General features: G+C 35.0%; 1 protein-coding gene across 1 annotated transcript in view; it reads left to right on the top strand.

Moving 5' to 3' along the window:
• Positions 1-13,208, top strand: part of FLG2 (filaggrin family member 2) — a 46,954-nt gene extending 33,746 nt beyond the window's left edge. Inside the window, exons 6-7 of the mRNA XM_025376593.1 lie at positions 9,915-10,073; positions 10,649-13,208. Of these exons, the coding sequence (XP_025232378.1) occupies positions 9,915-10,073; positions 10,649-12,970 (2,481 nt within the window). The 3' untranslated portion in view covers positions 12,971-13,208. The remainder of the gene's footprint in view (positions 1-9,914; positions 10,074-10,648) is intronic.
• Positions 13,209-13,970: the final 762 nt, after the last annotated feature.

Genomic DNA, 13,970 nt, shown 5'->3' with positions numbered 1-13,970 from the left:
GGAGAAATAGAGGTGGAGATATGGGTGGATCTAGGTTTGGTTAGGAATGAATCAGACCATCCCACAGAGGGTGACTCCTCCCTGCATGCAGCCTGCTATAAAAGGGCCATTATCTCAGCCTTCAATACCCAGCAGGTTCCTTCAGGCTACATTCTATTTGCTCTTTTGGTGAACAAGGTAAGAAGGAATACATTTAATTTTGCCTACTTACTATTAACCAAGGTGGAAATCTGAATGTATGTGTACTGTAAGGCAAAAGGTTCTGGAAGTTTAGGGTTTTTCTCTTTCTTTTTAGTGGCACTGTCACTAAAAGCTTTATTTCTATGTAGAAGGAAAACGAGGGCATAAATTTGCTTTCCGTGGAGCTATTCAATACTCTGTATTGTTAGTCTATTTATTCATTTATTTAACAAATATGTATTAACTACCTTCTATTTGATCTTGGCTCTGACTATGCAGCAGTGAGCTACATAAACTTCCTAGCAGCTTACCTTTAGTAGGGGGAAACATTCAGTAAACAATAAATGAATAAGATAATTTCAAATAGTGATAAGAACAATGAAGAAAATAAAAGAGTGATGTAGTAGAGCAGGGGTGTCCCATCTTTTGGCTTCCCTGGGTCACATTGGAAGAAGAATTGTCTTGGGCCACACATAAAACACACTAACACTAATAATAGCTGATGAGCTTAAAAAAAAAAACTCATAATGTTTTAAGAAGGTTTACAAATTTGTGTTGGGCCACATTCAAAGCTGTCCTGGGCCACAGATTGGACAAGCTTGTAGTAAAGTGATGGGTGGGAGGAGGAGAGTACTTTAAATTAGATGCCCAGGGGAAGACTCTCCAGGAAATTATCTTTGAGTTGAAATCTTAAACACAAAAGAAACTAGCCAAGGCAAAGGGCAAGATTCTAAGCAAGAGTAAACTTGTTCCAAGGAGCAAAAAGAAGGTAGTGTGCCTTAGAGCATACATAATTAAAAAGAGGACCAGTGGCATATGGTGATGTCAGAGAGCTAGACAGGGGTAGGCCATGTAAAGAGGGGCACAGTAGAATTAAAACAGTACATATTAGATTTTAACGTGTGCTTAAAGGGGTATTAAGCAGGAGGAGTAAGATAATCTATGTTTTTAAAAGACCATTCTGGGCTGCTATGTGGAAAACAGGATTATAGGAAGGCAAGAGCAGGAACAGGGAGAGACTGCTGTCTTTTATGTGAAAGATGATGGAAATAATAGAAATAATGAGAAATAACTGTTTGCTCATACCAAAATCTAGAAGTTATCCACAATTCCTGTTTTCTCATCACACTGATTCATCACCACATCCAGTCAACTCTGCCTACAAACATGCCAAATCTATCCATTTATCCCCCTCTCTGCCATTATCATCCTAGTCCAGGCTACCTTTATCTCCCAACACTGCCTATTATGTTATCTGAAAATACAACAATTTATTTATGCATTTTTCTATGGATAGATATTTGGGTCTCTTCCATTTTAAGGGGTATTATAAATAATAGGGCTACGCACTTTTGTGTATATTACTTTTGGTTACACATATATACATATTTCAGTTGGGAATATTCCTAAGAGTAAATTACTAGGACTTAGAGATACTGTCAAACAATTTTCCAAAGTGCTTCTGTCAGCTTATGCTGCCTTTAGCAGTATATGAAAAAAACCTCAATTCTTCACATTCTCACCAATATTTGGTATGTCAAGGATTTTTTTTCTGTCTTATCTTTTTAGTCACTTTGGTGGGTGTATTGTGGTCTCACACATTATTTCAATTTGCATTTCCCTGGTGCATAACAAGGTTGAGAACTTTTGATATGTTTACTGGCCATTTGGATATCCTTTTCTGTAAAGTTCCTAAGGTAGAGATTCATTTTTCTGTTGGCTTAACTATATTTTTTTCTATTGATTTATAGGAGCTATTTTTATATTCAGGACAGATTCCTTTATTGGTTAAATGTGTTTTGTGTATCCTCCCACTGTGTGGCTTGTCCTTCTCTCTTTTAATGGTATCTTTAAAAGAATAAACATTCCTACTTTTAATGCAGTACAATTTATCAGTCTTTTTCTTAGTAATTAGTACTTTTTGAATTTTGAGTATTTCCCCAACCCAAGGTCCTGAAAATATTCTCCAATGTTATCTTCCTTTATCTCTTACATGTAAAATCTACCTGCAAACTAATTTTTTTTCCCATTTGAAAATTCAATTAACACAGCACCATTTATTCAAAAGACTATTCTTTCTCTACTGACCTACACTACCATCTTTGCCATTAACCAAATATCCAGAGTGATATAAGACTGACTTTGTACTATTATCTTTTATCATTACATTTGTTTACCCTTGCACCATGCCATATTGTCTTCCTTTATAACACACCTTGCTATCTGGTATGTCTTCCAACTTAGTCTTCTTCAAGATGGTCTTACCTAATCTTGGCCCTCTACATTTTCATATAAATTTTAGAAATCACCTTATTAATCTTTATTTTTAAAAAAACTTCAGATATTCAGAATGGGATTTCATTGCATCTGTAAATGAATTTGAGGAGATACGATATCTTAATGCTATTGAGACTTTCAATTCATAAACAAGCTATATATTCTTCCATTTGTTTAAATCTTTAGTTTATCTCAACATTTATAATTTTCTGAGTTTAGCTCTTTCATGTTTTCATTAGATTTAGTCCTAAAAATTTCCTGATTTTTTATGCTTTTCTGAATAGCATCTTTTCTTATTTCATTTTCTCAGCACTTATAATCTCAGCATTTATAATATTCTGAGTACAGTCATTTCATATCTTTAGATTTATTCCTAAAATTTTCCTGATTTTTTATGCTTTTGTAAATAGCATCCTTTCTTATTTCATTTTCTAAGTGTTTATTGCAGTTATATAGAAATACAATTGATTTTTATATACTTATAACCAGAAGCATGTTTAGTTTATTACTCTAATAGTTTAGCTATACATTCTTTTGGATTTTCCACATACAAAAGTTACATCATTCTGTGAGTAATAACAGCTTTATTACTTCTTTTCCAATTACTCTGCTTTTAATTCCTTTTCCTAATGTATTGCTCTAGCTAGGACTTTTAGTACAACGTCAAATAGGATGGTACTATACATAGTATATATCAATAGGATGATACAGGCATACTAGTCTCTTTCCCAAACTTGGAGATGAAAGCTTTCATTTCACCATTAAATATAATTTTTGCTATTACATTTTTCAAAGACAATCAATCTTTTATTTATTAATCAGAATTAATGTTGGATTTTATCAATTTTTCATCTATTGAGAGGTTCATATAATTTTCCCCATTATTCTATTTCAGTACTTAATTGGTTGGTTTTCAAATGTTAATCCAAACATGAATTTTGGAATAAAATGTAGTTAGGAATAGTGTATATTCTTTTTATATACCACTGAATTCAGTCTACTATTATTTTCTTTCAGAGTTTTGCATCTATATGAAAGGAATTGTCCTGAAAATTTTGATTCTTATATTGTTGTCAGGTTATGGTACTGAGGCCAGTTTGGATTAATAAAACGGGTGTTCCCTCTTTTTCATTTCTCTGAAATAATCTATGTGATGTTACAGTTATTTCTTTCTTTCACATTGAATAGAATTCAGTAAAGCCATCTGACCTGCGGTTTCTCCCCTACTGGAAATGAATGCATTTAAGATTCAATTTCTTTAATAAACATAGGACTATTTAGGTTTTCTATTTATTGTTGGTTCAGTTTTGTTAACAAGTGTTTTTCTGGAAACACTTCTTCTATGTCGTCTAAATTTTCAAATTAACTGGTATGTTTATATAATATGCTTTTGTCATCTATCTAATGTCCAAAACCTTGAGAGCAATGTCCCCTTTTACGTTCCTGACACTGGTACTTATGCCTGTATTCTTCTTTTCTTGATTAATCTTGCTGGGGTTATCAGTTTTACTATATTTTTCAAAGGCTGAATCTTGGCACTGTTGATTCTCTAAATTTTCTTTCTATTTTATTAATTTTTGGTTATCTTTATTATTTCCTTCATTATACTTTCTTAGGGCTTAATTTGTTCTTTTTAAAACTTCTTGAGATACATGCTTAGGTAATTAATTTTTCAGTCTTTTTTATATATATATATACACACAACTGTATGCTGCTTATAAGATTCACACATAAAAAATGATAACAGTGATTGAAAATGAAAGGATGGAAAGATGAGATATCATTCATATATATGTATGTGTATATATATATGTGAGTGTATATGTGTATATATCTGTGTGTGTGTGTGTATATATATAGGCTATAAATATCCATTAGGCATAGAATTAATGTATTCCACAAGTTATGCTATTTCATATTTTTCTCATTTTCATTTAGTTCAAAATATTTTCTAATTTTGCATTGTAATTTATTCAATGACTCATTGATTACTTAGAAGTTATTGCTTAATTTTCAAACACTTTAAGATTTTTCTAGTTATCTTCCTATTATTTAATTCTTGCTTATTTAATTATTTAATTAATTACTATTATTTAATTCATCCCACTGTCTTACAGAACAAACTATGTGATTTCACCCCTTTAAAATTTATTGAAACTTGCTTTACAGCGCAGTATATGGTCAATTTCAAAAGAATAGGTATTCTGCAGTTGTTAGGTATAGTGTTTAATGTATGTTGATGTTTTATTAATATTTTGTAGAAATATTCTATATTCTTACATATTTTTTACTTGTTCTATCAGTTGCTGAGAGAGGTGTATTTAAAAAGCCCACTATGATTGTAGATCGCCTATTTCTCCTTATACTTCTGTCAATTTTTATTTATATATTTTGAGGCTTCCTGGAGAATTGATCTTTTATTATTATAAAATTTCCTTCTAGCAATATTTTTTGCCTAAATTCTACTTGATAGATATTATTATAATAACAACAGCTTTCTTTTAGAGTTTGAATGGTATCTCTTTCTTCCATCCTTTCATTTACAATCACTTTAATCACATTTTATGTGTGTCTCTTATAAGCAGCATACAGTTGTTTTTTTTAATCCACTCTGACAGTCTTGTCTCTTAATTAGCATATTTACTCTATTTATATTCAGTATTATTATGAAACTATTTGATTTACATCTCTACCATATTACTACTTGGTTTCTACTGTCTCACCTGTTTTATATTTCTTTTTCTATTCTTGACTTTTTTGGATTAAGTAAATATTTACCAGTTAATTATCTTTACACAAAAGTTTATTAATTATACACTCTTTTATTATCTGCATGCTTGCCCTAAAAATTATAGCATGCATCCTTGATTTGTTAGAGTATATTATTAAGAAAAACATACTTTAATCCCTACCCAAATAATACAAGTATCCTACGATACTTAACTCCATTTTCTCACTGCCTTATCTGGGATTGTTATGTATTTAATTCTATTCATCTTAAATCCTGAAAGCTTACTATTATTATTTTATGCAATCAATATCTAGCTATATTTTTCCACACATACGCTCTTTCCATTGTTCTTATTCTTTCTTGCTCCTCTGTGCTTCCAACTAGAATTATCCTTTAATATTTCCTTTACAGCAGGTGTCTGGTGATTAGCTCTGTTTTTCTTTGCTTGAAAATATCTTTATATGTTTCCTTTTTGGTGGACATTTTCACTGTTAACATATAACTTATTTTTCTTCAGAAAGATGAATATAACATTTCATTGTCTTTTAGCTCCCATTGTTTCTTTTGAAAAGATAGATATCAATCTTATTGTTGCTCCTTTGAAGGTAATACAATTCCTCATTGCCTCAAATGTTCAGCAGTTTTATTATTATATGTCTTGCTTTGGTTTTCTTTTATATCTCCTGCTTGGAGTTTATAATATCCTTTTGAACCTGTACCTTGATATTTTTCATCAGTTTTAGAAAATTTTGTCTCTTAATTCCCAAAATACTGTATTTCCCTCTAAATCCAAATGTAAGCCCCAATAAATTGTCACAATCTTGATAGCTGTGTGATACCTTCAAACACATAACCCCCCCCACACACACACACACACATTTTCTAGTTGTATTCAGAGTTAGTCTGAAACAAACTAATAAACAATTGCACAAAGCAATCTTTAAAAATCAAACCATATTAGATCACTGTCTTACCAAAAGATATCATCTAGTCTCATCACACCTAAAATAAAATGCACAAGTGTCACCTTATTTAGAAGAGCATCATTATCTGACCCCTGTCTGTATCTCTGACTTTATGTTGTATTATTCCTGATTTGTCCGCAATTTTCTGAGTTGGTCTTTTTCTATATCTCTAACATGCCAAGTTGATTTTCATCTTGGAATCTTTGCACTGTTCCCTTTGCTAAAATTCTTCAATTAATTAACAAGGCTACTTCCTTCTTATTTTTCCATTTTAAGCTCAAATGTCCCCTCTACCACAAAACCTCGTTTCCTTAAAGTACCCCCAAATATTCTGTATAATATCACTCTTATTTTAACTATATACATATCACTTATCAATATCTAATTATTGAATTCATTTATTGTTTATTGTCTTCACAAAAGTAGGCAGGCATCTCAGCTATCTTGTAAACTACTATATCTCCAAAGCATGAAACAGTGCCTAACTCTTTAGTAGCTGTTCAGTATTTGTTAAATAAATGAAGGAATGAATGAATGAATGTAAGCTCAGAGAAAAGTATGCCTAGAGGTATCAATTTTGAAGTCATCAGATAGGCGGTATCTGAAATCATGGGATCCAATGAGATTGCCTCAGAAAGGTGTGTAGATTTTTTTTTTTTTAAAAGAAGGTCTAAGACGCAGCCACAGATATTTCCAACCTTTTGAGATTGAGCAGAAGAGAGGTTAGTAAAGAATACTGAGAGACAGCAGCATTCAATGGGTAAGGGGAATATCAGAAGAATATGGTGTCATGAGATCCAAGAAACAAAAAGACTCCATTAAGAAAGAAATGGTTAATTCTATTTCACCTACCAAGATATTAAGTAAGATGATGATGATGAGGTGATGATGGAGAAAGTCCACTGTATTCAACAACTTGGAGATCACAGATGATTTGACACGAAGCAGTTTCAGTAGAGCTTTGGTGATAGAAAATTGAGAGAAGCAGGTTAAAAAGAAAGTGGGTGGTAAACATTTTAAGAGAGAAAGCAGAGAAAACTTCTCCAAGACTCCTGTGAAATGAAGCAGTTAATTAGGCTAGTAAGATGTTAGGAGAAATGTTGGGGGAAGGGGTAACAATGGTTCAAGGGAAGGGTTTTAAGATGGAAAATACTCCAGTATATTTCTGTGGTGATAAAAATAAACTACTAGAGAAGGCAACAGAGTGAAGGTAGGGAAAAGTGACTAATTTTACGGATATTTTGAAAGCAGAATCAATAAAACATGTTGACGGAATAGATATTGGATGTAAGAAAAGGAGAATCAGAAATAATTTTCAGGTTTGTGACTTGGGCCATCAGGAAGACAGGAATCACTGATGAGGATAAAAGGTGTGGGACATTTGTTAGGGTAAAGCAGTTGAAAATCAAGACTTCTGTTTTGAACATGAAAAATTTAAGATCTCTACAAGACTCAAGTAAGAATATCAGATAGGCATTTAGACATACACATCTCAAGTTTAGGGGACAGTCAGTGACTGGGGGCATAAACTTGTGAGTTGTCAACTTATTTAAAAAGTTATATAGAACTAGATGAGATGACCTAAGGGAGTATAATAGAGAAAAGAAGCTAAGGAGTGAATCATTGGGCATAGCAACATTAGGAGCTGAACGAGGAGGCTAAGAAAAAAGTGGCCACTGATGTTGGAGGAGAAACTTGAGAGTGCGGGGTCTCTAAAGAGGGATGCAGCCAGTTGCATCAAATGCTGCTGATATGTCAAGTAATATGTAAAATAAACATGGATACGTGGATTTGGAAATATGAAGGATATTTTTACTTGGTGAGAGTTTTCATACTTTTTTTTAGAAAGAAAAATACTTTGAGTAAAGGAAAACAAGAATGAGGAAGTAAAGACAGAATGTATAGGCATATGTTTTGAGGAATTTTGCTATAAAAGGGAACAGATAAATCAGATGGTACCTAAAGGCAGATGTGAGATTGGGGGTGGGGTGGAGATGGGAAGGTAAGTATTAGATAGATATTTCAGCACGAATATATACTGAAGGGAATGATCCAGTAGACAAAGAAGAATTAATGTTGCATATGAGAAAGTAGGCAACTACAAAAGCAAAGTGTCTGGGTAGGCAAGAGAGAATGGGGCTTAGTGCCAAAGTAAAGGACAGGAGGATCGCAGACAGTTTATTCACCCTGAATTCAGTGAAGGCAAGGTACATGGATAGAAATGCAGCAGGTTTGGAGATCAGATATTAGGAGAATGAGGAAACTCTTTTCCAATGGCTTCCAAGTTCTCAGGAATCAAAATCAAGGACATCAGAGATAAAGGAAAGGAACAAGTTGTTGAAGCTTTGGTCAGTGGGTATAAGAAAGAGTGGGACAAGTGGATGTATCCAAGGATTAATCGGGGAGATTAACCATAATGTCTAACCAAGGTAAAAAGGGAAGTGAGTACATAAAGCAGTAAATAGAGAGGTTAAAGAATTATTGACATCAGGGTGGAAGAGGAGGTCAAAGAGTGAGATCCTTGAGACAGAGATTTTGCATATGTTGCAAGTAAAGATAAGTTCAGGAAATAGAATATCATCATAAATAAGACTGGCTGAAAATAATCATAAATTTTAAAAGGGTTTATAAGAAGCATATAACTGTCATTTTTTAAATTCAGTCTTTACAATCTATATTTTAACTGGCAAGATCTGGTCTATTTTACATGTGTTATAATTAATAATAATAAAATTACTTATAATTCTACTAATTTATTTTACACTTTCTGTTTACCTTTCTTTTTCTGTGCTTCTTATTTTCTTCTTTCCTGGCTTCTGTTGAATTATTAAAGTTTCTTAATTCCCCTTTTTCATCTCTAATAGTTTAGAAATTATGAATTCTATTCTTTTAGTAAATACCCATAAACTTACCAAAATACATATATGACTTAACCACAGCAAAATTCATTAATATCTAATTCCTCTTACCAAACAACCTAAGGTCCAAAAATGTTTTAGTTCTGACTGCTACAGTAATCTCCTTCACATTGTTTTCTACAGTATTTTAGTTTCACCTGGTTTTGTAAGTCCTAATAAAGTTATAATTCTTTATAATACATGCTTAGATTTATTGACATGCTTACTAATTTCTTCACCAATGAGATAAAGTGAACATTCCTTAAATGGCAAAATGAAACCCAGTCAGAAAAACCTTTCTCTTTAAATATTGAAGAGCTATTAAATCCATCCTATACAATTAAATATTACAAACTTCATGAAATGTTCAAAAAAAATGAAAATTTGAATGAATGTTCATTGAGTATCTTGTCATATGGCTAACTGGCTTTCAGAGAATTGTATCTTAGCAAATTAATCATTTATTAAGATAGCTTTTGGGGAAGTAATTTTCAGTAAATTTATATGAGTAAATTTTACTGCTTAAAACCAGTCAGCATTTCTAAATTCTTGTTATTAGCAATGGCAAGATCAGCAAGAGGGATGATCTTACCTAGAGCACACTAAGGTCTGTGAGACTGCTAAGTCTAGCTGTAAGTGGGCACAAGGCAAAAAAAATGGGCAATTTTATTTAAGTAAGTAAAACTCTATTCATTTTCTTTACGTAGATGGTAGAGAAAAGTTTCTCATGGCCATCTTCCATTCTTAAAGATGGATTACTTAGAGGAAAATGTAGGTTTAAAATGTGGAAAATGATTGTAATAATTAATATAACCTAGAAAAAAAGACGTACAAAAAAAGTACATTTTCATTTCTTCTTTCTAGGTTCACATTTATTGCCAAAAGATGTCTACTCTCCTGGAAAACATCTTTGCCATAATTAATCTTTTCAAGCAATATTCAAAAAAAGATAAAAACACTGACACATTGAGCAAAAAAGAGCTGAAGGAACTTCTGGAAAAGGAGTTTCGGCCAATCCTGAAGGTAAGAGTCTCTGACAAGACCAAATGATACAGCATTCGTGTTTCTCATCAATAATCTAACCAAGGGTTATTTTGAGCTCTTTGTAAACTATTTCATTTAAAATAGGAACAGAGTTAATCTTGTCTCAAAAGAGATAGATTTTATTTTCTTCCCCTATATCTGGATGTACATTATAAACACACAGACACACTCAGAGAAAAAAATATATAAATATTTAAAAATTAATGTAAATTCGTTCTTAGTATTTGGTATTTATAATATTCTGCCAAACATCAACATTATAAGGGGGTATTTATTAAATAAAATTAAGCAATGAATTATATATACTTCTGACTTTTAAAATAAGAAAAAGGGTCACCTACCCCATCATATGTTGACACCTTACTAGTCTTTACATCTTTGTTCACATATAACACCTGAGCGAGGATGAGATGAAAAAGTCTTAAAAAAACAAAAAGATTTTGTCCCACTAAATGATACTCAAAGATCATAGTGCCTAAATTAACTTTGAATTAATTGGCTGATAATGTAATTCTGTCTGATGCAGTCTCCCTCTGTGACTTCCCTCTGTACAGAATCCAGATGACCCAGATACGGTTGAGGTATTCATGGATCACCTGGATATAGACCACAATAAGAAAATTGACTTCACTGAGTTTCTTCTGATGGTATTCAAGTTGGCGCAAGCATACTATGAGTCTACCAGACAACAGAATTTACCAATATCAGGACACAAGCACAGAAAGCACAGTCATCATGATAAACATGAAGATAATAAAGAGGAAGAAAACAAAGAAAAGAGAAAGAGACCCTTAAGTCTGGAAAGAAGAAACAATAGAAAAGGGAATACGGGAAGGTCCAAGAGCCCAAGAGAAAGAGGGGGAAAAAGGCAAGAATCTAGTTTTGAAAAAAAGGAAAGAAAAGGATATTCACCTACATATAAAGAAGAAGAATATGGACAAAACCATCATAAGTCAAGTAAAAAAGAGAAAAACAAGACTGAAATCACTAGATTAGAACACGAGGGGAAGAGGATAAGTGAAAGACCAGAAAAGAAAGAAGACAAAGAGGACGGACAATTTGATTATGAAAATGCAGGAAGAATGGCTGAAAAATGGACAGAATCAGGCCATATTGCCATATATCACGCAATCCAGGATGAAGTTGATGACACCACTGAAAATATATTGGAAGAAAACAGAAGATACGAGACATCAAGGTCACCTCATGACAAATCCTCACATCGAGTGAACAGGTCACCAAATGCAAATACAAGTCAGATACCATTGGTAGAGCCCAGAAGAAGAACGCGCCAGAGATCCAGTGTTAGCCAGGACAGTGACAGTGAGGGACACTCAGAAGACTCTGAGAGGCAGTCTGAGTCTGCTTCCAGAAACCATCATGGATCTGTTCGGGAGCAGTCAAGACATGGGTCCAGATACCCCGGGTCCCATCACGAAGACAGAGCCGGTCACGGGCACTCTGCAGACAGCTCCAGACAATCAGGCACTCGTCACACAGACACTTCCTCTCGTGGACAGGCTGTGTCATCCCATGAACAGGCACGATCAAGTCCAGGAGAAAGACATGGATCCCGCCACCAGCAGTCAGCAGACAGCTCCAGACACTCAGGAACAGGGCGTGGACAAGCTTCATCTGCAGTCAGCGACCGTGGACACCAGGGACCAAGCGGTAGTCAGTTCAGTGACAGTGAGGGACATTCAGAACACTCAGACACACAGTCAGTGTCAGGCCACGGACAGGCTGGACCCCATCCGCACAGCCACCAAGAGTCTGCACGTGGCCGGTCAGGGGAAAGGTCTGGACGTTCAGGGTCTTTCGTCTACCAGGTGAGCACTCATGAACAGTCTGAGTCCACCCATGGACGGACCGGGCCCAGCACTGGTGGAAGACAAGGATCCCGCAATGAGCAGGCACGAGACAGCTCCAGGCACTCAGTGTCCCATGAGGGTCAGGACACAATTCATGGACACCACGGGTCAAGCAGAGGAGGAAGACAGGGATCCCACCATGAGCAATCGGTAGACACCTCTGGACACTCAGGGGCCCATCACAGCCACACCACCTCCCAGGGAAGGTCTGATGCCTCCCGTGGGCAGTCAGGATCAAGAAGTGGAAGCAGACAAACACGTCAGGAGGAACAATCAGGAGACGGATACAGGCACTCAGGGTCACGTCACCACCAGGCTTCCACTCAGGCCGACAGTTCTAGACACTCACAGTCCGGCCAGGGACAGTCAGCGGGGTCCAGGAGAAGCACACTTCGGGGATCCAGTGTTAACCAGGACAGTGCCAGTGAGGGACACTCAGAAGACTCTGAGAGGCAGTCTGAGTCTGCTTCCAGAAATCCTCATGAATCTGTTCAGGAGCAGTCAAGAGATGTATCCATACACCCCCGATCCTATCATCACGATACAGGCAATCATGTTCAGTCTTCCTCTGTATATTCAGACACTACTACCAGTAAAGAACATGGTCACTTTGGTAGTCTTTCACAAGATTCTGCATATCATTCAGGAATACAGTCACGTGGCAGTCCTCACAGTTCTAGTTCCTATAATTATCACTCTGAGGGCACTGAAAGGGAAAGAGGTCAATCAGGTTTAGTTTGGAGACATGGCAGCTATGGTAGTGCAGATTATGATTATGGTGAATCCAGGTTTAGACACTCTCAGCATGGAAGTGTTAGTTACAATTCCAATCCTGTTGTTTTCAAGGAAAGATCTGATATCCGAAAAGCAAGTGCATTTGGTGAAGATCATCCAAGGTATTATGCAACATATATTAATAGGCAACCAGGTTTATATGGCCATTCTACTGATATATCAAAACAACTGGGATTTAGTCAGTCACAGAAATACTATTACTATGAGTAAGAAATTAATGGCAAAGGAATTAATCCACGAATAGAAGAATGAAACAAGATCACTTTCAATCAAGAAACTTCGTAATACTTTCAGGGAAGTTATCTTTTCCTGTCAATCTGTTTAAAATATGCTACGGTATTTCATTAGTTTGGTGGTAGTTTATTTTTACTGTGTAGTGACCTTTAAACTCTATATTTCAGAAATATTAAATAGAAGAAATCAATATCATGGAGAGCTATCTTTACAAAACTAGGAGTATTTGGCTGGGTGCGGAGGCTCACACCTGTAATCCCAGCACTTTGGGAGGCCGAGGCAGGCAGATCACGAGGTCAGATCAAGACCATCCTGGCCAGCATGGTGAAACCCCGTCTCTACTAAAAATACAAAAAATTAGCCAGGCATGGTGGCAGGTGCCTGTAGTCCCAGCTACTCGGGAGGCTGAGGCAGGAGAATGGCGTGAACTTGGGTGGCAGAGCTTGCAGTGAGTGGAGATCACGCCACTGCACTCCAGCCTGGGCTTCAGAGCTAGACTCCGTCTCAAAAAAAAAAAAAAAGAAGAAGAAGAAGAAGAAAAAGAAAGAAAACTAGGAGTATTTCAGGAGATTGGGGTTCAAGTAATGTTTTATGTTTTTGAAAGTTTAAGTTTTAGATACTCTCTGAATTTCTAAATTAATCTTTTCCAGAAATATCGAAGGAGCCAAAAATATAAAACAATTCTGTATACCAAAGTGGCTGTATCAACATCAGGGCTAGCACATCTTTCTCTATGATCCTTCTATTGGAATTCTATTACTCTGTATTCAAATAAATAATCTTGGACATAATTAGTATTTTAGTAAACTGCATTTAAATTAAAAATAAACTATTGATCATTTAATACTATTTGTCTCTTGTATGCTTATTTGTCATAAACTCAAATTACATACTTCCCCATGGCCAGAATTAGATGTCTTCTATATCGCTGGAAAGCTATATGAACATAGAGCAGATACAGTACATTCAAAATAAC

The sequence above is a fragment of the Theropithecus gelada genome, chromosome 1 (assembly GCF_003255815.1).
Source record: "Theropithecus gelada isolate Dixy chromosome 1, Tgel_1.0, whole genome shotgun sequence".
In the NCBI taxonomy this organism is placed as follows: domain Eukaryota; kingdom Metazoa; phylum Chordata; class Mammalia; order Primates; family Cercopithecidae; genus Theropithecus; species Theropithecus gelada.
The sequence above is the reverse complement of the archived record's forward strand: the minus strand, read 5'-3'. Positions and strand labels throughout refer to the sequence as shown.